At 47.4% G+C, this 25,161-nt stretch overlaps 5 protein-coding genes across 6 annotated transcripts; 2 read left to right on the top strand and 3 right to left on the bottom strand.

Annotated features, from left to right (window-relative positions):
- The first annotated feature begins 1,198 nt into the window (after window positions 1-1,198).
- LOC135596499 (O-fucosyltransferase 28-like) lies at window positions 1,199-3,242 on the top strand. Its single transcript, XM_065088547.1, has 4 exons — window positions 1,199-1,874; window positions 2,207-2,298; window positions 2,719-2,851; window positions 2,934-3,242. The coding sequence occupies exons 1-4, from the start codon at window positions 1,422-1,424 to the stop codon at window positions 3,240-3,242; spliced, it is 987 nt and encodes a 328-aa protein (XP_064944619.1). The 5' UTR covers window positions 1,199-1,421.
- LOC135585148 (uncharacterized) lies at window positions 3,098-13,561 on the bottom strand. 2 transcript variants are annotated; one of them, XM_065091117.1, is made up of 2 exons: window positions 13,040-13,561; window positions 3,098-4,098 (listed from the first exon to the last, which is right to left on the bottom strand). In XM_065091117.1, exon 1 carries the CDS (start codon window positions 13,427-13,429, stop codon window positions 13,097-13,099), a length of 333 nt encoding a protein of 110 aa, XP_064947189.1. In that variant the 5' UTR covers window positions 13,430-13,561; the 3' UTR covers window positions 3,098-4,098; window positions 13,040-13,096. The 2 variants fall into 2 exon arrangements, with proteins under 2 accessions (XP_064947189.1, XP_064947188.1); XM_065091116.1 differs by lacking the exon at window positions 3,098-4,098 and adding an exon at window positions 12,183-12,841.
- Window positions 3,267-3,812, top strand: LOC135596498 (O-fucosyltransferase 19-like). Its single transcript, XM_065088546.1, has one exon. It carries the CDS (start codon window positions 3,267-3,269, stop codon window positions 3,810-3,812), a length of 546 nt encoding a protein of 181 aa, XP_064944618.1.
- Window positions 13,562-14,447: 886 nt separating the features above from the next.
- LOC135597733 (probable anion transporter 2, chloroplastic) lies at window positions 14,448-18,003 on the bottom strand. Its single transcript, XM_065091115.1, has 8 exons — window positions 17,446-18,003; window positions 16,691-16,917; window positions 16,261-16,609; window positions 15,671-15,715; window positions 15,434-15,580; window positions 15,115-15,252; window positions 14,930-14,963; window positions 14,448-14,742 (listed from the first exon to the last, which is right to left on the bottom strand). Exons 1-8 carry the CDS (start codon window positions 17,929-17,931, stop codon window positions 14,570-14,572), a joined length of 1,599 nt encoding a protein of 532 aa, XP_064947187.1. The 5' UTR covers window positions 17,932-18,003; the 3' UTR covers window positions 14,448-14,569.
- Window positions 18,004-23,021: 5,018 nt separating this feature from the next.
- Window positions 23,022-23,399, bottom strand: LOC135596497 (uncharacterized). Its single transcript, XM_065088544.1, has one exon. The coding sequence runs from the start codon at window positions 23,397-23,399 to the stop codon at window positions 23,022-23,024; it is 378 nt and encodes a 125-aa protein (XP_064944616.1).
- Window positions 23,400-25,161: the final 1,762 nt, after the last annotated feature.

Below are 25,161 nucleotides of genomic sequence, written 5' to 3'. Positions count from 1 at the left end.
ATTGCCTATAAAATGCTTGTTAAAATGGTTGCTTATAAATCATGAGTAAAATGTTTTTTCCAACCCGTTTTCTCTTTTGCATGTACTTAAAGGACCATAGAAGGTTTCGAGGAGATTAGCCCTTTACGAACAGACACACAAGGGGGTCGTGTGATTTAGGCAAAACCAGCTAAGTCCGTGATAGTGATATCAGAGCCAGACAAGCACATATAGAAATAATTGGCATGCAAACTTAAAGGACCTAATGGAGCTGTGTTGAGGGTAGCCAATACACGCAACCATTTGGGGGAAATAGGCATTGAGATATAAGGAAATGAGTCGCTCAGGGGAGCGAACATCCAATCTTGGCATTTAGAGGAATGGTCAACCTTTCACGCCAAAGAAACCATGAGGACAAGGAAGCTGAGAAGAATGCATTGGGCACAAAAGTTGGGATGGCTGAGTTCGAGTTATGACTCAACGTTGACAACCAAACTTGATGGTGCTCAAGGTAAGCGGGGGTGCTTGGTAAAGGGTTAGATAGTATAAAGTGGGATGGATTACTCAACGACCAAAGCTCACAGAAGTAAGGAAAATTATTAACTCAAAGAATTCGGTACTCATATAAGGGCTTATATGCGGATGATGAAATATCTATGGTCATCCTAAGACACCATGAAAAATTAAAACTTTCTCTTCGGTATGGGAAGGATATGTTTATAGGATGTTGAATGGTGCAATAAGTTCAGTATATTGCTAAGCCTTAAGGGATATAGTGAGGGTTGTATTGGCTCCATAGTCACAATGAAGTAGCCCACGGATGATGATTTTCAAAACTTCTAAAGAGAAGGATGCGAGTAGCTTATAAATCCGGAGTAAAATGCTTCCTCGAGATATTAATTATTTTAATCGATAAAGATCTTATTATATTATGAAAGGATGCCGTGATCAGATATTACTTTTCGCCCCTTTGCCGGAGATGTAATTTTTGTATGAAATATGCTTCAAGATCGTATATTCTTTCATTCATTCTTTCCGGAAGATAACGAGCAAATGTACAAACTAATATAAATAGGCGGACGGGGTGAGTATTAAATATTCCTAAATTAAGATTCGAGTTGGCTATTAATACACACGACTAAAGGTTACATCTCCTAGTCCGAGACGGCGTAGTCAATACCCGCGCCGAAGAAGCAGAAACGTGAGCCCGAGTGAGCGCTTCTCTTGACCTCTCCACGTCCCAACTCCTCTATTTCCGGAACACCTCTCCCACCCTCGCGGCAAAACCAGAACCAGTGAGAGAGAGAGAGAGAGAGAGAGAGAGAGAGAGGCGACGGTTCCCGGACGCCAACGATCACCGTGAAGTTTCCCGGGGTTTTCTCCACCCCTCGCTCGCCACCTGCAATCCCTACTCCCGGCCACCCCCCTTGGTGCAACCGGCCATGGTGATGATCGCCGCCGGCGCCATTCCCTCGAGCGCAACCACCAACAACCCCATCGTCTCCGGCCCGACGAGGCGGCGGCTGCCGGAATTCACTGATCCGGAGAGGACCGTCGCGGACGACGAGGAAGACGAGGACGCCGACGCCCACGATCACGATCACGCGCCGGCTGCAGGACCCATAGGCGCACTGAAGCGTACCGTCTCGCGGAGGCTGCTGCTTAGGCATGGCAAGGGCGGCGGGGGGAGATGGGGGAGTATTAACGTCTGGATGAGGCTGCTGCCGCTGGTTCTCCTCCTGGTCCTGGCTGCCACCGTGCTCTTAGGCACTGCACGCGTCGGTGTTTCCCATGAGAGGAAGGACGTGGTGGTGCAGATCGGCAACGTTCGTGACGAGTGGTCGAGTTGGACGCTGGAGAACACGACCAGGATAAAGAGAAGGCCAAATCCTCCGGTATTCGGATTCTGCTTTCGTATCAGCCTACGCATATACATATGCTTGCATTTATGTTCTCTGCAATCAACGGAGTTGATGGCATTGGGTTAGTAATGATCATGGAATGCCAAGGGCCTCGGTCGTGCCATCACCATCACCATCACCATCACCATCGTTGCATCATTGATTTTAAGATACTCTCTCTTGTATAAATATTTATTTTATTAACATCTTAATCCACTTATAATTCAATTCTTGTGTATGATTTGTTCCTCAGCCCTTTCGAAATTACTCATAAATAAACTTTCTAGCATTGACTCTGAAGCTGTTCTTCTTTGTTCTGTGTACAGATTCCTGAGATATGGATGAATCCAAACAACAATGGTTACGAACAATGCATATCTCGTCCAAAGGGTGACTGCAGTAAGTTTCGCAATGCCGAGTATTTTTCTATTGTAATTTTGGAATTACGATTCTTCCTCGGTCAACTTTATCCATAACATTCGATGAAATGCTCGTTATAGAGACGTGTAATGCGACAGCTGGTTATCTAATAGTCCATGCTAATGGAGGACTCAATCAGATGAGAATGGGAGTACGTGTTCTTCTTCTTTCTTCTTCTTCTTCTTCTTCTTCTAAATTCGAGCTAAATTCTATGAGATTAATACTAAAAAAAGAAGAAAAAAATTCGAGTTGCAGATAAGTGACATGGTTGCCATAGCAAAACTAATGAACGCAACGCTCGTGGTGCCCCTCTTAGACCACAAATCATTCTGGACAGATCCAAGGTACTCGAATGGTTTTAGGAGCCTCTTTGTTGGCATCACAGTCTCAGACGATTCTTTCCTGCTGAGCTCTGCAGTGAATTCAAAGACATATTTGATGTGAAGCATTTCAAGGAAGCTCTCAAAGGTGACATCGTGGTGGTCGACTCCCTCCCACGACAGTACGCCAAGATCAAGCCGCTTCAGAGAGCTCCCATCTCGTGGTCTAAGGTCAAGTTTGCTTTACCCGGTAGGGGAATTCTTCTTCTTCTTCTTCCTTGCTTCCACTGAAGGACACTTGCTCGTGTTGCAGGTTTCCTACTTCAGAAGCTTTGGTAATATTTTGAGCAGGCGCAAGGTGATAGAGTTCACGCACACCGACTCGCGCCTCGCGAACAATGGCCTCCCGCCTTCCATTCAGAGACTCCGCTGCCGTGCCACCTACCAAGCACTTCGATACACACGAGACATCGAACGGATAGGACGGAGACTTGTTGACAGGTTGAGGAATGGCAGCAATCACTACATCGCACTCCATCTAAGGCAAGCTCTAAACAGCGTTTACGTCGACGTCGACGTCGACTTCGTCTTCGTCTTCGTTCGGACACACAACTTAGAATGACGATGTTGCAGATACGAGAAGGACATGCTGTCGTTTACCGGCTGCAGCCACAACCTGTCTGCGGCGGAGGCGGAAGAGCTGAGAGTGATGAGGTACAGCGTGAGGCACTGGAAGGAGAAGGACATCAACAGCAGGGAGAAGCGAGTCCAAGGAGGGTGTCCGATGACACCGCGCGAAGCCGCCATGTTCCTCAAGGCAATGGGCTACCCTTTCGCCACCAGCATCTACATCGTGGCCGGAGAAATCTACGGCGCCAACAGCATGGGCGCGTTGAAAGCAGAGTACCCCAACATCCACACCCACCGCAGCTTGGCATCCGCCGAGGAATTGGCGCCGCTGCAGATGTACCAGAACAGACTTGCCGCCCTCGACCACATCGTCGCCCTCAGGAGCGACGTGTTCGTGTACACCTACGACGGCAACATGGCCAAAGCAGTGCAGGGGCATCGAAGGTTGGCGGGGTTTCGGAAGACCATCAACCCGGACAGGTACGCGATGCCGTTCTGCTCCATGATTTCGCCACCGAGCAGCTGTCTTCAACCAGCAAATGTCTTCTCAGGCAGAGGCTAGTGAAGCTGATGGATCAGCTGGATTCGGGTGGAATAAGCTGGGGGGAGTTCCAGCAGCAGGTGAAGAGGGATCACGCCGACAGGCTCGGGGGGCCGTACGAGAGGAAGGTCCATCGAACACGACGACACGAGGAGTGCTTTTATGCCAACCCTCTTCCCGGTTGTTTGTGCACGAAGGAATACAAAAGCAGGTAGGACGGAGGAGGAGGAGGAGGAAGGGAAGGCAGTTCTGAGAAGCTCACGGACTGTAAAGATGATGAAGCTCTCGAGTTGCCAGCAGATGAGTCCTGCAATCCAACAACGATCAGGTGTATAAAATACCCTCTACCAAATTTTGCTCACAGACTGTAGTTGTAATCTGCTGCAAGTAGGCTGAATTAAATCCTGATGATCCTAGAGAATTAGAGAAGGAGCAAACAAATCACAATGCTTTTGTTTTTTCTTTTGTGAGGAATGATTTCTTTCTGCGTAATCTAATTAATTCGATTGCAACCAATTGGCTCTGTAATTGCAGTCTGATGGATTGAAAAGGACTGCCTTTATCACTGTAGACATTATAAACACAGTTTCTGCATGTTATCAATATTTAGCAACATGATTCTAATTGACTGAATAATAGAGAAAAGACGGCAATCAAATAAAATCCAGCAGGATCACAAGTGGATACTAAGCAAAATATTTAGCTACAAGCTCTCATGCTGTTCCATGATGAAACTAAGCAAAGCCTCAATTGAGATGAAAAGGTGCCAGTAATAAAACATGAATACTAATTAATGGCATGCAGGTCTGATTAAAACATGAGGCACTTCAAAATCCCAGACAGACTGTAATTGATATAACATATTATCCAAAGGGTAGCAAAGCAACAATTGAACAGACTGTAATTGATATAACATATTATCCAAAGGGTAGCAAAGCAACAATTGAACTGCAGAATGTATAATCTTGAGCCTCCCCAGACTCTGCATTCGCGAGAGCCTCGTGCACCGAGTTGTCACGAACGGTCGTCGCGCACCCGCAACAACTCCGTTCAACGAACCGTTCGTCGCTCACACCCGCATGTACAGCTGCTTGACAGCATGTTTTCTCATGGTTTTGGGTCATTTTGCTGTAAATATGTAAGTTCGAACCAGCTGCAGCGTTGCAAAAGCGATCGCTCACCGAACCGAGCAAAACAGCCCAAAACGGCTCCGTTTTCGCGTGCCGCGGGAGGTGAGCGGAGTGCTGCCTCCGCTCATCAAAATGTCAGCCATCTCAGCACCCAGGAACCCCCCGGGTGGCACATGGCTGGATGGGGCTTCGGTTATATACCGGGCGTTGAACACTCTTTCGCAAGTTCGCACGTGACCTTTACGGGAACTTGGTGTTGCGCCTGGGACCAGGTGAGCGGCTGTTTGTGGGCTTGCAACTGTTTGTTCATCCTTGAAAGCCTTGTTTTCCTCCCTCTCCCTCTTTTCTCTTGTGCACACAAGGTGTTCGACGATTTGCTTGTAAAGCTTCCCTTTTCGCGAGACTTCGGGACTTGTCCGTTGCTCGTTCTTTCGATCTAACTTTCTTTCTCTTTTACAGGTCCTTCGGGACCTGCGAGAGGTTACAAAGTGGCGGATCCTTGCGGAGCAAGATCGCAAGGGCGAAGCGCGACTTAGGCAACGCAAGCTAAGTTCGCGTCTTTGCCGCACGGGTGACCCGCGACTTTGGCAACGCACGCTAGCTTCGAGTCTTTGGCCGTAAGGGTGCCTCACGCCTTAGGCAATTCCAGCTAAGGTCGTGACATTGTGGTATCAGAGCGGGCAAGCTCTTCGATCGAACAGCGAACGAACTTCGCAACTTCGCCATGGCAAAGCATCGTGGCGAATCAAGCAAGACGGGGCAAGCCGGAACCTTGCCCCAAGCAGCCGCAGGTGGGCTGTATGTGCACACTCGCTCTCATGCTGTTGGAGCCGCTCACGAGGATCGCGGCAGCGAACAGGATGAGCGAGAAGTTGGCAACTCTCCGCAAGCGGAGGAAGCGCAATCTGGTGCGCTAACGGGGAAAAAGAGTCATAAGGAGAGACTCACGACAGCGGAAACCCGCCTGGATGTTCTGGAAGCGAGCATGGAGGAACTCTACCATGGCCAACAAAGGCTTGTTGGGGTAGAGAGCTCGCAAGAGGAAGCAGAGTCCAGGATCGACAAGGTCGAGGCCCTAGTCGACCAACTGTCTGATGACACCAAGGACTCCGTGCTACACTTACAGGATGTTGTGGCGGAACTCACGGCAAAGGTGGCTATGCTCACAAGAACGCTAAATGCGGGAGGAGGCAACACCCGCGTTGCACCGCCACAAAACTTGAGGGCACCTGAGCCCCATGGATACGGAGGGGCTAGAGATGCCAAAGAGCTCGAGAACTTTTTGTTCGACATGGAGCAATACTTCCGAGCTACGAGGCCCGATTCTGAAGATACCAAAGTTTCTATAGCAACAATGTATCTGAACGGAGATGCGAAACTTTGGTGGCGAACTCGTTGGGAGGAGATCCAACAAGGTCGGTGTCGAGTCGACACATGGGAAGACTTGAAGCGGGAGTTGAGAACTCAGTTCCTACCGGAGAACACAGAGTTTGTCGCAAGAAGGAAGTTGAGACAACTCCGCCAAAGTACCACCATCTGAGACTACGTGAAGCAATTTTCTGCACTAATGCTGGACATACAGGACATGTCCGAGAAGGACAAGTTGTTCAGCTTCCTTGATGGTTTGAAACCATGGGCCCAACAAGAGCTGAATCGAAGGAATGTTACCGATGTGGTCGGGGCAATTGCAGCTGCAGAAAGGCTCACCGACTTTGTTTCCTCTGAAGACCCGGTGAGAAGGAAACAATCTTCAAGCAATCGCCCTCCAAAACATTCTCGAGGGAAGGAGCTCGGGGGCGAACAAAAGAAGAAGAGCTCCCACAAAGGGCCGAACCCTAAAGGCAAGGCCTCAAAACCTGGAGGATGCTTCTTGTGCGGAGGACCGCACATGGTAAGGGAGTGCCCACAGAAACAGGCACTCAATGCTTTGACGGCTTCCATCCACCCTCCCCGATCGGACAAGGGCAAAGCTGTTGCTCTTAGCTCGAGCAGTTCAGAATCCAGCAGCGATGACGAAGAGTCGCAAGGACCCCGAATGGGAGCAATGCGTTTGTTGAACGCTATGAGGGGTCAAGTGGGGGAGAACAACAAGACAAAGCAACAGAAAGCAGGAAGTGGTGAGTTGATGTACGTAGACATCAAGCTGAATGGCCAAATGACCTGTGCAATGGTGGACACGGGCGCTACCCACAACTTCATAGCCGATCGTGAAGCACAACGACTTGGGTTGATCTTGGAGAAGAGCCCAAGCCGAATGAAAGCGGTGAACTCGGAGGCCAGGCGAATCTCCGGGTTGGCGAAGGGTGTTCCTATCAAAATCGGGACTTGGAGCGGAAACACCAACATGATGGCCGTGCCACTGGACGACTTCCAAGTGATTCTTGGAATGGAATTTATGCACGCGGCGAAGTTGGTGCCGATGCCGTTCTTGAACTCCTTATGTATGATGGGTGGCAATGACCCCTGCGTGGTTCCCGTCTCTCGGAGAGGAACCAAGGAGCCCCAACATATTTCGGCGTTACAATTGAAGAAAGGGGTGCGAAAGGGCGAACTGACATTCGTGGCTGCTATGAAGCTAGAGCCACTCAACGAAGAGGCCATTCAAGAACCTGCTGTGGTGGCGAACGTCCTGAAGGAGTTCAAAGACGTTATGCCACCCGAGTTGCCGAAGACTCTTCCACCACGCAGAGGCATGGATCACAGTATCGAGCTGGAGCCAGGAGTGAAGCCTCCAGCGAGACCACCCTACCGCATGCCCCCGCCAGAGTTGGCAGAACTCAGAAAGCAGTTAGGTGAACTGCTAAGCGGTGGTCTCATCCGCAGCTCAAAAGCACCTTTCGGAGCTCCAGTTCTCTTCCAGAAGAAACAAGATGGGAGCCTCCGATTATGCGTCGACTACCGAGCCCTCAACAAAGTAACAGTGAAGAACAAGTATCCCATCCCGCTCATTGCGGACTTGTTCGATCAATTGGGCAAGGCGAAGTATTTCTCAAAACTCGACCTTCGGTCGGGATATTGGCAGGTGCGCATTGCTGAAGGCAACGAAGCAAAGACTACTTGTGTGACCAGATACGGAGCGTTTGAGTTCTTGGTGATGTCTTTTGGCTTAACCAACGCTCCGGCCACATTCTGTACTCTCATGAACCAGCTATTCAAGGAGTATTTGGATAAGTTCGTGGTCGTCTACTTGGACGATATCGTCGTCTACAGCCAAACGCTCGAGGAGCATGTCAAGCACCTTCGGACGATTTTCAAGGTTCTCAGGGAGAACACGTTGTTCGTAAAAAGGGAGAAATGCTACTTTGCTCAAACTGAGATCCTATTCTTGGGGCATCGAATCGGTGATGGCTCCATTCGGATGGACAAGTCGAAGGTGCAAGCAGTTGCGGAATGGCGAACTCCAAAGAAGGTGCCAGAGTTGAGATCCTTCCTTGGTTTCGTCAACTACTATCGACGCTTCATTGCCGGGTATTCGAAGCGGGCAACCCCACTGACGGAGTTGCTGAAGAAGGAGTAGCCTTGGAAGTGGTCGGACAAATGTGAGATATCATTCCAAGACCTGAAAGCTGCTGTCCTAGAAGAACCAGTGCTCAAATTGCCAAACTATGGAGAGCCCTTTGAAGTCCACACAGATGCTTCGGACTTCGCTATTGGATGAGTACTCATGCAGGAAGGTCATCCGGTGGCCTACGAGAGCCGCAAACTCAACGAGACCGAGAGGCGGTATCCAGTGCATGAGAAGGAGATGACAGCAGTGATTCACTGTCTACGAGTTTGGCGACACTACCTTCTCGGGTCGCGATTTGTGCTGAGGACAGACAACATCGCCCTGAGTTATTTCCAAACTCAGAAGAAGCTCTCCCCAAAGCAAGCATGGTGGCAGGACTTCCTGGCTGAATTTGATATGGCAATGGAATACAAGCCCGGGAAGGCGAATGTCGTGGCCGATGCGCTGAGTCGGAAAGTGGAATGCGTGAATGCTGCACAACTAGAGGGCAGAGGCCAAGCAAGTCACTTACACTCCAACTTCCTTTCCCGAATCAGAGATGGACTGTATAGTGATCCCCAGGCAATTATCCTGATGCAGCTCATCAAAGAAGGCAAGGCACGACGATTTTGGGTCCAGGAGGGACTTGTTTACACAAAAGGGAATAGGGTTTATGTTCCCCGAGTGGACAATTTGAGGCGTGAACTCTTAAAAGAGTGTCACGATTCCCTTTGGGCTGGACACCCCGGCATTCACAGAACGTTGGCTCTCGTGGAGAGGGCCTTCTACTGGCCAAAGATGGGGATTGATGTGGAGGAGTATGTTCGAACATGCCTTACTTGCCAACAAGACAAGGCGGAGCAGCGGAAGCCGGTGGGACTTTTGGAGCCGTTGCCCGTACCAGAAAGGCCATGGGAGAGCATTTCCTTAGACTTCATATCAAGTTTGCCACCTGTAGGGGGACTTGGATCGATACTCGTGGTGGTCGATCGGTTTTCAAAGTATGCAACTTTCATTGCTGCCCCCCTACATTGTTCAGCTGAAGAGGCGGCTAGACTGATGATGAAGGGTGTAGTGAAGTATTGGGGAGTCCCACACAATATCATTAGTGATCGGGATGCTCGGTTCCTGGGACGATTCTGGACCGAGCTATTCAAATTGTTGGGGTCAAAGTTATACTTCTCTACAAGCCTCCACCCCCAGACGGATGGTCAGACTGAAAGAATAAATTCGCTCTTGGAGCAGTATCTCCGGCACTACGTGAGTGCCAATCAACGAGATTGGGTGAAGTTGTTGGACATCGCCCAATTCTCCTACAACTTGCAGCGGAGCTCTGCATCCAACAAGAGCCCCTTCGAAATTATCACAGGACAACAACCGTCGACTCCGCACACTATGGCAATTGGGTATACTGGGAGTAGTCCATTAGCCTATCATTTCGCAAAGGAGTGACATCGAAATGCCGATATTGCGCGAGCTTACTTGGAGAAGGCGGCAAAACGGATGAAGAAGTGGGCAGACTTGGGAAGGCGACCACAAGAGTTCAAAGTTGGCGATTTGGTGTTGGTAAAGCTCCAACCAGCATCACTCCAATTCTTCAGGAACAGAGTTCACAAAGGATTGGTGCGTAAGTATGAAAGGCCCTTCCCAATTATCAGCAGAGTAGGCAATGTTTCTTACAAGTTGCAGCTGCCGGCGTGGTTCAAAATTCACAACGTTCTTCACGCCAGCAACCTGAAGGCCTACCATTCGGATCCGCAAGACGCTTCTCGAAGTGTTCCAACTCGGCTTCCTCCCATCACAGCCTCCTACGAGAAGCGAGTGGAAACCATTCTGGCGGATCGTAAGATAAAGCTACCCAGCGGAGCGGAACAGACAGAGTACTTGGTGAAGTGGCGAAAGCTTCCCCGAACTGAAGCCAGTTGGGAGCCTGAAGACGCCCTGCGACATGAAGAAGAAGTCATCAACAATTACCAACAAGCGTCGACGAGGGCGTCGACAGTTTAAGTGGGGGAGAATGTCACGAACGGTCGTCGCGCACCCGCAACAACTCCGTTCAACGAACCGTTCGTTGCTCACACCCGCATGTACAGTTGCTTGACAGCATGTTTTCTCATGGTTTTGGGTCATTTTGCTGTAAATATGTAAGTTCGAACCAGCTGCAGCGTTGCAAAAGCGATCGCTCACCGAACCGAGCAAAACAGCCCAAAACGGCTCCGTTTTCGCGTGCCGCGGGAGGTGAGCGGAGTGTTGCCTCCGCTCACCAAAATGTCAGCCATCTCAGCACCCAGGAACCCCCGGGTGGCACATGGCTGGATGGGGCTTCGGTTATATACCGGGCGTTGAACACTCTTTCGCAAGTTCGCACGTGACCTTTACGGGAACTTGGTGTTGCGCCTGGGACCAGGCGAGCGGCTGTTTGTGGGCTTGCAGCTGTTCGTTCATCCTTGAAAGCCTTGTTTTCCTCCCTCTCCCTCTTTTCTCTTGTGCACACAAGGTGTTCGACGATTTGCTTGTAAAGCTTCCCTTTTCGTGAGACTTCGGGACTTGTCCGTTGCTCGTTCTTTCGATCTAACTTTCTTTCTCTTTTACAAGTCCTTCGGGACCTGCGAGAGGTTACAAAGTGGCGGATCCTTGCGGAGCAAGATCGCAAGGGCGAAGCGCGACTTAGGCAACGCAAGCTAAGTTCGCGTCTTTGCCGCACGGGTGACCCGCAACTTTGGCAACGCACGCTAGCTTCGAGTCTTTGGCCGCAAGGGTGCCTCACGCCTTAGGCAATTCCAGCTAAGGTCGTGACAGAGTGTACCCTTTTTTAATATATAATCTCGAGCATACGGTCTATAACGTTAAACACACTAACTATACAAGATGCACGACTAACCATACAGCATTCTGCAACTATTAAGTACAGACCACAGGAAGGAACCAGAGAACCAATAGTGGATCGACTCGAAACATCAACCCTCAACATTCATGATCAGCAGCATTACTGTTTAGGCCATAGCAATTCAGATGGCGCTCATATTATGGCTGCAATCGATGCTTCTAAAACGTTGTTAGCATATGAAATCAAAAATGAAGAATACGTCATCGTATAACCATAAAAGGATTGTCTCAACTATATTAGTACAGAGAGTAACTCCTGTAAAACACATTAACCAAGACAAAATCTGAATCAGAGTTGGAAAAAGATTGTATTTCGAGATTACATTGAAAGACATACAAATACCTGACTGTATCGAACGACAACATTGTTAGGCCATTAACATATGGATTCTTTTGATTAAACTCACAAGACATGTCAGACATGTATCCGCTAATCTATGAGTCAGTTGTTTCTCAAACTCTCTAGTTATCCTATTTCAATACTCAATGCGACATGCTAAGATAAAAACTGGATCTTTTATCAGTCTAAGGCTTCTTATGAACATAAATGTCAACATTTCACATTCTCACAACATTACAATTCAAGTGTTATATTTTTTTTCTCAATAAATTAATCTTCTCACACATACCCTGCATTTCCATTTAATCTCCCTTCCGAATTAGTCATTTGGATGCCCATCACGTTCTTGTATCTGTGCCCATGTAGATTAGTGTGGTCATAAACATTTAAAATTATTGTCCACGGATGAAGTACCAGGAGAAAACAAGCAGAAAGCATCTCTACTGACGATTCGGGAACAATTAATATAAGACGAGTAACCTAATGAATGTAAGAGTCAGAGACAACAAGATGTAAAAGTCTCAAAGAATGATCTAGTAAAGCAGACAAAAGGAAAAATCACTTCAGTTGTTCATTATAGAAATCTATTGACAAGTTGTCATATATTTGTTGATTAGGTCTACTGTAACCTTCTCACAAGAACTTAAATGAACTAAGAGAAAACTCCGAAGCATCTCCTCTGATAAAAGAAATATAAATTATCATAGGTAATTAATGGAACATAAGTGAAAAGTCGATTTTTCTTCATGCCTAAACCAGAAAGGATGCTTCTAATCCATCGCATACCAAAAAGTCAAAGAGGTCTTTATCAAAGAGTACTGTGAACATTGCTTACCATCAGAGGCAAAGCACCATTGATTGGTAATACAATCATCAATTTCTCATGCTTAGATGCAACTAATTTTATACTAAGATTAATGAACACATCTGATACAAAGAACAACTTCTCCTCTCTAAAACACAAAGTTCTTACTTCAAAATAATAAAAGAATAAGCAAAATTGTGCCCTAGATGCAGACGCCTCCTCAGGTCTCCTCGTCCGTCAATCCTGCTACCCTACTCTTACCAAAATTAACATACCAATTCCAACAAGCAACTCTCCTAAGCGGTGTGATCTAATATACTTAAAACAACATAAAGGCGAACGGTACTGTGCTAATCACAAGCTTCAAACAGGATACTATCCAGTTGGACTCATCCCGATCATCTAAATAGCAATAAAAAAACATTGTGAGCAGAAAGCAGGAGAATCAAGAAGAAAGTAATGGCAAAATCGAATCAGAGATAGACCATTATTCATCATCATCATCATGATCAGGTGCGCGGCGATCATAGAAGGAATTAATTAGACGGGCCACAAATCGAGAAAGGGAGGTAATGATTGATGGGATGGTCGATCGTTTACCAACAACGAGAAGAGAAGCGGAGGATCGTGATGTGATCCGATGGGGGATCAGAAGACCTAGAGGAGGGGTCTCTTGCCGAGGCGCTTGATCTCGCGGTCCATCCGCCCGGCGAGCATGAGGGCGAACATCTTGAGGTCGCAGAGGAAGGACCAGAGCGGGCGGTCGAAGGCGGCGGGCGGGTTGCCCTCGACGAAGAAGTGGCTGTACCAGGCGGGGCCGTAGCCGAGAAGCGGGGCGAGGAGAAGGAAGCCCCAGCTGCCGCGGAGGGCGGCGAGGAGGAGACAGAGGAGGGCGGCAAGGGTGCCGCCAAAGTGCCACCGCCGCGTGGACGGCTTCGAGTGCTGGCTCACGTAGAAGGCCCAGTATTCCTCCAGGCTCCGGCAATTCATGCTCGCTCGCTCGTACTCGGGTGTCGGGAGCGACCAACAAATCAAAAACAAAGAACCACCCTCATCTCTCTACCAGACGTCATCGGGCCTTGGAGCTGAGCATTGTCTTTAATTCGGTGACGTGGTAATTATTATTAATTTCGTTTTAATTCTCACCGATAAATGTAGAATTATTTTGTAAAATAATCATAAATTGTGAATTTAATATTCATCTATCTAAAGTCATTTCAAGTCACATCTACATTTCTATCGTTGTACATCCTACATGTGATTAATAAAAGTAGACACAACACAAAAAAAATGGATCGGCTATCTGACGAACACACACGAATGAAGACCTAAATGAGCAATGATAGAATTAGGATGATTTCGAATTTAAACTCTTGTTTATGATGTTCTTCAGATAACGATAATTTAAATCTTTAATAAGTTGAACATTTTTTTTGGACTTCATAATTTGGCTTCTTATTGAAAAGTGTAAAAATATAAAAAATGACGTCGTCAATAGGGTCCATTAACTACTTGTGTCATGTATCTTAGTATAATTTTCACCTTGTTAATATGTAATCTAATCGAATTTGGAGATTGTTGATTCATCTACAATTAGTATTATATGGTCGATTTTAAATGCATTTAATGACATTTAAATGAGAAAGATAAATGACTAGCTATGCTCTTAATTCATACACATCTTCTAGCATTTTCACCTGTCTTGGATTTTACATGTAATAACTATGACAAGGTTAGAGTGAAAAAAACAAAAAGAGGAAATAAGTTAACAAAATATTCATGTTTTTAACTGCTCTAATTCTCGGTACATGTGTCATTGAGTATCAAAAATCATGTTTGGCTTCCTATTCACATTATTCAAATCATAATCAGTTGCACATCTTCACAAAACCCACTGATTCTGGACCATCATAACTTGATCTTTTCTTTCTTTCTACACAAAATTTATCTGCGGAATTTGCTGTTTGGACTGGTAGTGTATAAAGAATTTTGCTCACCTCGCGAGGAATGTCCCAAGTAGACAACTTCATTTTACAACCATATTTGTTGGTTCTACTTACATTTACCTACTGTTATTGTGCTTATGAAGATGACTACAACAGTTCCAACACTAGAGGAAGAATTAAAGAATTAGAAGAAAACTTGCTCTGCGGTTGCATGTAGGTTGTAGAAAACTGCAATGACAAAGTAGATGGCTGCAGTGAGTGTGAGGAAGGCCTGGAATGATCCCATCCACTGCACGAACAAGCCTGCCCCTACAGTGCTGATTATAGCTGCCAGTGTGCCAACAGAATTTGTGATCCCTGATCAACAACAACCACACAGAGGTAATTAGATTGTATAAATAGAAAAAAAAAATCCCTGTTATTTGTTCACTTCATCGATTTAAGAACTGCCATGTTGTTCAACAGCATAGGCAATTTTACTTTAAACCAATATGTTTATGTCACTCAAAAAATCAATAGATGGTGCTGGACTTAATGACATTACCGAGAAGAAATCCTGCGTGTTTTGGAGCAATGTCCTGTGTAAACACACAACAGAAAAGCTCAAATGAGCTGCCAGTACATGATAGACCAAATAAATTCACAGATTTAAGCTTCTACAGAAGTAGATGGAGATCAATCACCATACTGAGTTGAGAATTTGTAATTGAAACAGAGTTTCAAGAATACCTGTATGTTTAGAAAATAACCAGCTTGGCTGAAAGCGCTAAAGCTCAGAGCCATGGTCATGAGAACTGCAGCTGATGTTGGTGTTTGGGCATATCTCAACAACAACAATGACACCGCTGGCCCAATAAAACCGATTGTCTGCAACATGGCAACAGAAAAAGCAATACTTGAATCAGTTCGTCACAATATTTATTGCCATTATGATCATATTTATCTTTGTTCCTCGTAGATGTTGAAATTACAATAAAAAAAAATTTACTGTTTCATTAAGTAGAGTGTCTGTTTCAGAGTACAATTTCAGCTAGAATGGAAGTAAAACCTGCATGAGCTTTCGAACATGTATTATACTGGAACCAGATTTGATCATGAGGTCTGAAGAAGCTCCTGCAAGGTAACCAGATAAGGCCATCACTCCAAAGGGAACAGCGCTGAACCATGCCGCTTGTTTCAGATTCACATTGTAAACCTAAGAATTGGAAAAAGGCAAGAGCGGAAATAATCAGTAAGGAAGCAGAGAAAGACTATAACAGAATAAAGAAGGGATTCTGGTACATACAGTCTTAAAATACACCGGCATCCATGATAGAAGCACAAAGTAGCCCTGCAAGGCGCACAGAGATCATGTTAGAAGCAGCTTGCTTCTCTACGTTTTGAAGCTAGCTCCATGCATGAGGACTTGATTGAAGTCAGATTTAGACTATTGTATAGAGGGTCAAAATGACAAGACTCAGCAGTAGGGGATCCTTAACATCAAAAGTGAGTCAGACTGTGTGGACAAGTGAGTCAGACTGCTAGGGATGGGGCGCAGAAAATCTAGATCCACTTGGACGCTGAGGTTACAGTCTACATTTTGAAGGAGTCTATCCCTCCGTGAATTAATACCAATCTAGTGCGAGACATTGTTTCTGATGAACTCGTTTACTAATATAATAATCTCCCATGAGTTTAGAGAGGCTAATCAAAGTGTTAATTAGCTTACAAATCATGCGAGGTCAAACGGATATCTTTTTGTTTGGAGAGGAGACTAGCCATTGGCCTTCTCCCATTGCGCCGATCTCCAGGGCACAAGTGTCTGTATACTCGTTATCTCAGTTAATATAACTTAATATAGTTTTTTTCTTTTTGGGAAGAAAAAGAAAAGCTTACCCAATTGTTGGCGACGTTGGCAAGGACGACAGCCAAAGCGGGTAGCTTTGAGAACAAGTGGCGTAGGGGCGGAAGTTGGCTACTCTCCGTCTTCGAATCGATCTTCCCAGCTCGAATCAACTGCAGCTCAGAGTGGCTGATGTCAGGGCTATCGCGAGGATCGTTTGGAATTCTCCCAGTCCACGCTGATAGCCAGACAAAACCAAGGGATGCGAAGAAGGCGAAAGTGCCATTGATCCCAACGCTTGACAATATAATCGGCGACACAAGAAGGCTCATCACGTTTCCAAGATGAAAACCAGCCATGGCAATGCCGACGGCGCTGGCTCGCTCGTTGCACGGGAACCATCTGTAGCAAAAACAAAAGCATGTCAATCAGTACAATGCCAAGGAGTTGGCTTCCGTCAGCGTAAACAGAGAGGTGGTTCACCGGAACAAGTGTGTGCTCATGGATGGAATGGCGACGCCTTCTGCGAGGCCGAAAAGAGCGCGAATCGCCAAGAGCATGGCGGTGGAGTGTCTGGCGGCCCACGGAGTGAGGAAGGTGGCGATGGACCAAAACACAACGCCCCACGCCATCACTCGCTTGCTCCCGTATCTGTCCGCAAGTGCTCCTCCGGCGATGTTAGAGATCGGATAACCCCACAAGAACGACGACTGCCAAAGACATCAGAAAAGTCAGAAGAGCTCCTTGAAATATCGGGAGCAATTGAGGGTCAAACTCAAAGACGATGCAAGCGTAAGTGGCCTTTAATAAACGTATGATTTCCTCGTGTTTCGCCCCCGGCAAAGCCCACACGAATCTCCCCAGAAAACTGTTCAGGCGGCGTCATCTCTCACATGAATGCAGCCACAGAGGGCTTCGTGGGGTCAATAGCTATGCTTCAAGGTCTTTGACTTACTGTGTTTGATCTCACCATAACATTACATTATGGATGAGCCACATCAGCCAATAGCGACTCGGTCGTGACTTAAGTTGTAACCCAAAATGCATGGCAGGTGAGAACGCTTTTGATACGAAACATTGTGATCATCGAAACCGAAAAGGATTGGCGTAGCCATTTCTATTTCGCTTTTAATTCAGAAACAGACGAACGAATTATGTAAGTGAATGGCGGATGAAATGAAAGAAAGAAAGAGAGGAGAGGGAGGTGGAGGAGGAGGCGGAGGACCGAGGAAACGAACCTGCACGATTCCCATGAAGGAGCTGCTCCATCCGTACTGGGAGGCGAGGGGGACCACCGCGACCGACATCACCACCCGATCCGCGTTGCAGAGGCACATGACCAGCGCCACCAGCGCCAACACCTTCGCCCTCTCCGGGATCACCACCGCCGCCAGGCCCTGCTGCTGCTCAATCTCCAACCCACTCCCGATCCCGTCGGCGCTGCACATGATCGCCCCAACACCACCTCTCCTCCTCCTCCTCCTGCTCCTCCATCCATCTATCCCCGACGATGCCTCCTTGGAAGTGCTACCGACAAGCATCTCCGCTGGCGCATGACTCCTTCCTGCCAAATCCAAGCCCCCGGAGACGATCCGCGCCCAGGAGCCACGACGGCCATCCGAGAACCCGATGGAAGACGATATCGACGCCGGTGAGGACCTCGAAGAAGACGGGGAATGCGAACGACATAAGGATTTCGATGGAGTAAGGGAAGCCACCGCCATGGCGCAGAGGGCAGGAGGAGAGGGCGGGGAGCGACCGCGGAACCGATGGGTTGAACTCGGAACAGAAAAGAAGCCGCCGCTTAATAGTGGGGGGGGTGGCAGGAGAACGGGACGGTCCGATGATGAAGAGGCGGGTCAAATTGACGGTGAGGATTAGCCCCCCACACCGGTCGCCTCGGCCGCACCTACCCACCCCACCTACCTAACAAATCGCATTCAAGAACAACGGACGCGTACCGCAGCGCCAACAAACAGCGCAGTCGTAGAGCCAGCGTGTCGAGTGACAGTTGGCAGGACAGAACGCGTCCACCTCGTTTCATCATCCGCAACAATTAATGCTGAGCCGTACCAACCAACGGCGGAAGAACAAAGCTGGTTTTCGTATGGAATGATATGATCATCATCCAAGTTAAGGAGTCGATGAACGAGTGCGTTAGAAGGATAGTATCGTCGGAGTAGGTGAGAAGATCGATTGGGGGATCGCATAATGGTGTTTCCCGAACGTGAGATGTGTGCTCAGCGTGCGCACTGGACTTACTTGGAGGCCGCAGTACCATCTGTTTTGTAGGGACGAGAAGTCTATCCCTTTTCTATTCGATGAGTATTCCAGAGGACATAAATATAAAAGATTTAATCTAGAATTAACTAAAATGAAATCCAATTTTAGCATAAGGGAATAGAGAAAGGGAAAAAAAAATTTTTAGATAACCACATTATCATCAGAAATAATTTTAATAATTGGGCGATGCCATCCATGACTCAAGTGATAGAACTCTTAAGATTATTATTTTTTATTCTATTCAAGTTAGAAAAACTCAAAATACATCGTCATAGAAACAAATAAGTATTCATATGTCTTTTATTTGAGTTGTTATTGGGTTAACTATCAATTTAAATATAAAAATTGAACAACTTAGTATGAAAATTATATTTATATATATATATATATATATATATATATATATATATATATATATATATATATAACAATACGAAGGATTCAAAGTTAAATATATGCTATTAACCTTAGGAGTTCAAAATTTGATGTACAAGTCGAAAAAGAGTTTGTACAGTATTAAAGTTCATCAAGATAGCGATATAAAATATTTGATTTTTTTATAATAAATCATGGGTGTGATAACTACTTCTATTCATAGTCCATATGAGATTTTTTTAATGATAATTTTATTATTTTCTTATTACATATGGATGATATTTTAATTATTGGTCATAATACTAAAAACAATTATAGATCTAACAAAAGAATTGAGCAACACTTTTGCTATGAAAGATTTGGATCTGGCTAAACATACTCTTAGTATAAGAATTATTTATCACAAGAAGAATATTAAACTTTAGTTATCTAAAGAAAGATATATGGAAAAGGTTCTTAACAAAGTTAACATGAGCAAGTCAAAACTTTATTTTTATTCACTTGTAAATCATTTCAAATTAAGTTATGAGAAGTATCCTATAAGTGATAAATATAAAGATGATATAAACAGAGTACCATATTCTTGAGTCATTAACAGTTTGATCTATGCCATGGTATGCATAAGGTCAGGATATTACTCATACAGTTGCTATGTTAGTTGATTTCTCTTTGATCCTATAAAAAAATACTAGGCAATAGTTAAATAGATTTTTAAGTATCTTAGAGGAATTTCTATATTATGTTTGTGCTTTGACATTAAAAAACTTATGGTAGTTGGCTACACAAATATAGATATGATCAGTGATATTAATTATAAAAAGTTTATCTTCGGTTACTTGATATCATTTTCGAGAGGTGTAATATCTTGACCTTCAAAATTATAAAAATATGTTAGTTTATATTTTACTAAAACCGAGTATATAGTTACAATAGAAACTCATAAAGAACTCTTATGAATAAAAAAATATCTACAAGAGTTAAGGGTCAAGCAAGAGAAATTTATTTTATATTTTGATAGTCAAAGTACTATTTATCTTAGTAAAAATCTAATTTTTCATTTCAGATTTAAGCATATCGATGTTAGATGTTAGGTATCATTAGATTTGAGATATACTAGTGATATAGTTATTGCATTTTGAGAAAATCTATATTGATAAAAATAAATTAGATATAGTGACTAAATCATTGTATTTAAAAATACTAATTACTTGTAGAGAGATAGCAGAGATGGAGGCTCTTCCGACAAGGGTGTGAGGTAGAGATTTGTTGGGTAGTATTTTCTATGACTTAATGGTGAGACCCATGAGTTAATTAAAAAATACTAATCCTAATCTTATATGAGTCCAGATGGCAAAGACCTAAAAAGTGACTATCATAGGAAGGAAAAGCAGCTTGATTTGTTGAGTAGTCTTATCTATGACTTAATGGTGAGACTCATGAGTTAATTAAAAAATCCTAACCCTAATCTTATATGATTTTCTGATATGCAAATAGATATCATATTCTTTGAATCGATTAGTGTATATCTTTAAATTTGCTTAATTTTTCTTCCTTTCTTGAAAGTCATTTGAGTATCTAGTTTTTATATGACATTAATATCCTCTGGTTAATCTAAAGAGAGTAATATTGTAATCCTATTATTTTATAGTAAAAGATTGATCTTATTTACTCGTGATCTTTTTCGACGGTTTTTTCACGTAAATCTTATCTCATGATTTGCTTAGTATTCTGTCACTCCTGCATTGATAAATTATTTATAACATATTTGATATTAAATTATTTCTTATTAGATTCGTATAAATTTTTTTGATATTTATAATTTTCATAATTTTGGAACTCCACATATCTAATCTTTCCCTAACAGTACAATAATCATGATTCATGTTACTAAGGTAGGAACTTGTGCTTCTGTATGGTTAACCAACTCAAAATATTTACGAAGTCCAGCTTGTCCACTGTTGTGGAAACAACTGTATGCCGTGCCCTCGGGGCCGACACGACTTGGTTCGGGTTCGAATGCGTGGGGATCTTGCACGGCGTTCCTCGGGTCAGCTGTGGTGGCCGGTTGCGATGGTCCGGGTGGGATGTAGCGTAGGGGAGTGAAGCCTCGCCACAGCATTGGGAAGGTGCAACCTCGCCCTTGTTCCTACACACAGGTCGGGTCGGAAGATCAGCCCAACCCCTCCGACGATCAAGTTAGATGATGTGAAAGGAGTTTTCCTTAGTCAAGAAGTGTCCCCCCCTTTCGTTTAGAACTCAGGGGTATTTATAGGGCGGTTTAGTGTTACCTAATGTGCCTGCCTGCGGGAGGCAGGATCGTACCTCTGATGGCGTCTGACATTGCCATTGACGTTGCGTGGGGAACCGAACTGCCGCAGGATATGGGCGAGCTTCGGTCGTCATCCTCCTTTGCCTCGGTCAAGCACGCGGGGTCAGACAACGATGAAGTCGTTGTCTGAGAGCGGATGACGTTAGCGCATGTCGAGTCAGCATTATTGCCCTCCTTGGACAGAGTGGCGCCCAGGTGAGGCCGACGTCGTGACACGTCATGTCGCCATTATTACCCCTATCATATTCTCCCCCCCACCCCGAAGAAGCTATGCGTCGGTTTTGCAATTGGGGGGAGTCCGAGGCATGGCTTTGTCCTTTGGTGTCGCAGTAGTCTCGGGCGACATGAGGTCGAGCTCGTCTCGGGCGGGCAAGCGGGAGCATAGAGCCGAGGAGCACGACGCAGGCGGACTGGCCACGCATGCGTGGCTTCGGCAAGCATGGAGCCGAGGAGCACGACGCAGGCGGACTGGCCGCGCATCCGTGGCTTCGGCAAGCATGGAGCCGAGGAGCACGACGCAGGCGGGCTGGCCGCGCAGGTATGTCTCGGGAACAGGGAGCCAAGGAGCATGACGCAAGCGGGCTATCCGTGCAGGTGTGGTCTCGAGCATCATGCGGCCGACGATCACGACGCAGGCGGGCAGACTGCGTAGGCATGGTCGCGAGGATCATGCAACCAAGTAGCGTGACGCAGGCGGGCTGGCCGCGCGGGTGTGTCTCGGGATCAAAGTGGCCGAGGAGCACGACGTAGGCGGGCCGACCGCGCAGGTGTGTCTCGGGAACATGGGGCCAAGGAGCACAACGCAGGCGGGCTGGCCGCGCAGGTGTGGTCTCGGGCATTATGCGGTCGAGGATCACGACGCAAGCGGGCAGACCGCGCAAGCGTGGTCGCGAGGGTCATGCGGCCGAGTAGCATGACGCAGGCGGGCAGACCGCGCAGGTGTGGTCGCGAGGGTCATGCGGCCGAGTAGCACGACGCAGGCGGGCCGACCGCGCAGGTGTGTCTCGGGAACAAAGTGGCTGAGGAGCACGACGCAAGCGGGCTGGCCGCGTTGGGTCGAGGTCGTACCTTCCGGTTGTAGACCCTTGCGGCCGCTCTTTTATAAGAGAGGGCTTTCAAGTGTGCGTCGGTTACTGCGATAGGGGGGCTCAGCGTAAGTAGGCTGCGGTCGAGGGACACCACTTAGACAGGCAAGCCGCTCTGAGGTGAACTCGGCAGTGTATGGTCGAGAAGCTCGGGGCAGGCAGGCTGCACTGAGGGACACCGCTCAGGCGTGCAGGCCGCTCTGACGTGACCTCGACGGTGTATGGTCGAGAAGCTCGGCGCAGGCAGGCTGCACCGAGGGACACCGCTCAGGCGTGCAGGCCGCTCTAAGATGAACTCGACAGTGTTTGGCCGAGAAGCTCGGCGCAGGCAGGCTACGACCGAGGGACACTGCTTAGGTGGGTAGGTCGCTCTGAGGCGTGTCTCGAGAAGATGGCGTCGAGGAGTACGACACAAGCGGGCTGGCCGCGCAGGTGTGTCTCGGGCATCAGACCGAGAGGTGTCTCTCGGGCGACAGGTTGCCCTGAGGGGGGACTCGACAATCTTCGGCCGAGTTGTGTGGGTTTAGAAGGGTTTAAGCCGGGGCTAACCTTGAGCCGGGAGGTAGCCAGGTAGAGGCTGAACCTTCGCTCGGAAGAGGCTGAGGCAAGGCTTAGACTTCTTTTCCAGGGACTATGTCGGGTGGCCACCGCGAGTGCTTAGCCTCTCTTATGGAGCCTGTGGTCGGAAGTCGTCCCTTCTCGTCTCGGGCGCCCAGGCCTCGGCCGCGATGTACCGGTTAGCCTACTGGAGCATCTCTAGCACCGTAGTGGGAGGTCGCTCCGCGAGGGACCAGAGGAATCTGGAAGGTCGCAGGCCTTTCATGAATGCCTGCACCAACAGAGAGGGGTGAGCGTCCGAGAGCCCTCGGATCTGCGTCGTAAAACGGTTCACAAAAAGGGAGAGGGGCTCGTCCTCCTTTTGGTTGAGTCCGAGGAGTAACGCCATGGACGGCTTCGGTCGGGCGTAGGCTAGGAAGCTGAGCTCAAAGTCCCTGGCGAGCTGGTCGAAGGAAGTGATGGTCCCGGTCTTCAGGCCGTTGTACCATGCGCGGGCCGGCCCCCTCAAGGTCATTGGGAACACCCTGCACATCAAGGCGTCAGAAGCCACATATAGCGCCATTTGGGCGCGAAACGCGGCTAAGTGGTCCGCGAGGTCAGTGGCGCCGTCATAGGCGTCCAGCGAAGGGAGCCGAAAGTGTGGTGGAATCACTTGATCTTGTATTTCGGGTGCGAACGGGGACCCTTGGTGTCCGTCCGCTCCGTGCTCTCCTTTTGACCTGCGAACCTCCTGTTGCACTTCGTCGAGGCATTGACTAACGAGGCGCAACTGGGCTCGTAGGGCGTTCGTCGAGTCCGTGGATAGCACCTCAGGCTCTGGGCGACTCGACGTGTCTTTCGTCTCTCGGTTCCCGGGCCGGGCGGTTCGGTTTCGAGGCGAAGTAGGGAGCTCGGGAGGTGGTGCATGAGTCCGGGTAGGGGGCTCTCACTGTTGCAGAGGCTGGGTTACATGTGGGGGCGTCGGCTGGGAGACGAGTGGGATGATAGTCTGCACCACGCCCGCCAGTGCTCAGACTTGACGAGCGAGGTCGAGGAAGACTTCGGGCGAAACAGGCGACGGGCCAACGGGGGCATCGGGTGGCGACAAACCCGGGTCGTTGAACAGCCGCTAGTGCCACTCTGATGTCGTGGTAGGGCGTTCGTCTCGGGGTTCATCACGTAGGGGATGTTCCTCTGGGGTGTCGCTCGGACGCAACCCCATGGCTGCGGGTTCGCCAGAGTGGATCTGCTGATCACTCGACATTCGGGGCCCTCCTTCTAGCGCCAAAATGTTGCGGGAAACAACTGTATGTCGTGGCCTCGGGGCCGACACGGCTTGGTTCGGGTCCGAATGCGCGGGGATCTTTCGCGGCGTTCCTCGGGTCAGCTGTGGTGGCCGGTTGCGATGGTCCGGGTGGGATGTAGCGTGGGGGAGTGAAGCCTCGCCGCGGCGTTGGGAAGGTGCAACCTCGCCCTTGTTCCTGCACACAGGTCGGGTCGGAAGCTTGGCCCGACCCCTCCGACGATTAAGTTAGATGATGTGAAAGGAGTTTTTCTTAGTCAAGAAGTGTCCCCCCCTTTAGTTTAGAACTCGAGGGTATTTATAGGGCGGTTTAGTGTTACCTGATGTGCCTGCCTGCGGGAGGCAAGATCGTACCTCTGATGGCATCTGACATTGCCATTGACGTTGCGTGGGGAACCGAACTGCCGCGGAGTATGGGCGAGCTTCGATCGTCGTCCTCCTCTGCCTTGGTCAAGCGCGCGGGGTCAGACAACGATGAAGTCGTTGTCTGAGAGCGGATGACATCAGCGCATGTTGAGTCAGTATTATTGCCCTCCTCCTCGGACAGAGCGGCGCCCAGGTGAGGCCGACGTCGTGACACGTCATGTCGCCATTATTATCCCTATCATCTGCCATGCAATGGTTCCACTATTTTTGCAATCTAATGAAAGTCATTTAGATTTTGCTTGGAATCTTAGCAAACAACAATCTCTCCTGCTGCTTTGTTTTTGCAGTAATGTATATGTTCCTAAGCACCACCTTTGTGGCCCAAAACTCTCAACATGATCTCTAACTCAATCCTACTTACAGGAACAACAAGAAAAGAACAAAATTTGAAGCTACAGGAAGAAGAAATGAAACATTATTGCATTAACCCACTGATTGAATAGACTTTGAATAAAAGATCCCATGCATCTTATCCATTATCATTTCAAGTTCATGACATTAAGTTCCATTTCCCCTTCTTTCTTTTTTTACTATATACATTATTTTCCTTTTTGAAGCAACTATAATTAATTTTGCAGTTCTCATACTGTACATTTCAATTTTTTCCATTCTCCCT

This window comes from Musa acuminata, chromosome BXJ1-11 (assembly GCF_036884655.1).
Source record: "Musa acuminata AAA Group cultivar baxijiao chromosome BXJ1-11, Cavendish_Baxijiao_AAA, whole genome shotgun sequence".
Classification (NCBI taxonomy): Eukaryota; Viridiplantae; Streptophyta; class Magnoliopsida; order Zingiberales; family Musaceae; genus Musa; species Musa acuminata.
The sequence above is the reverse complement of the archived record's forward strand: the minus strand, read 5'-3'. Positions and strand labels throughout refer to the sequence as shown.

What these genes read in the sequence shown, in the direction of transcription:
- LOC135596499 (XM_065088547.1), top strand. Translation starts at nt 1,422, where the DNA reads ATGGTGATGATCGCCGCCGGCGCCATTCCCTCGAGCGCAACCACCAAC. An exon ending in AGTAAGTTTCGCAATGCCGA is followed by an intron (nt 2,299 to 2,718) that starts GTATTTTTCTAT and finishes TGAGCTCTGCAG; the next exon opens with TGAATTCAAAGACATATTTG. An exon ending in CTCCCATCTCGTGGTCTAAG is followed by an intron (nt 2,852 to 2,933) that starts GTCAAGTTTGCT and finishes CTCGTGTTGCAG; the next exon opens with GTTTCCTACTTCAGAAGCTT.
- LOC135596498 (XM_065088546.1), top strand. Translation starts at nt 3,267, where the DNA reads ATGCTGTCGTTTACCGGCTGCAGCCACAACCTGTCTGCGGCGGAGGCG.
- LOC135585148 (XM_065091117.1), bottom strand. Translation starts at nt 13,429, where the DNA reads ATGAATTGCCGGAGCCTGGAGGAATACTGGGCCTTCTACGTGAGCCAG.
- LOC135597733 (XM_065091115.1), bottom strand. Translation starts at nt 17,931, where the DNA reads ATGGCGGTGGCTTCCCTTACTCCATCGAAATCCTTATGTCGTTCGCAT. An exon ending in CCTTCATGGGAATCGTGCAG is followed by an intron (nt 16,918 to 17,445) that starts GTTCGTTTCCTC and finishes TGTCTTTGGCAG; the next exon opens with TCGTCGTTCTTGTGGGGTTA. An exon ending in ATGAGCACACACTTGTTCCG is followed by an intron (nt 16,610 to 16,690) that starts GTGAACCACCTC and finishes TTTTTGCTACAG; the next exon opens with ATGGTTCCCGTGCAACGAGC.
- LOC135596497 (XM_065088544.1), bottom strand. Translation starts at nt 23,399, where the DNA reads ATGGCGCTATATGTGGCTTCTGACGCCTTGATGTGCAGGGTGTTCCCA.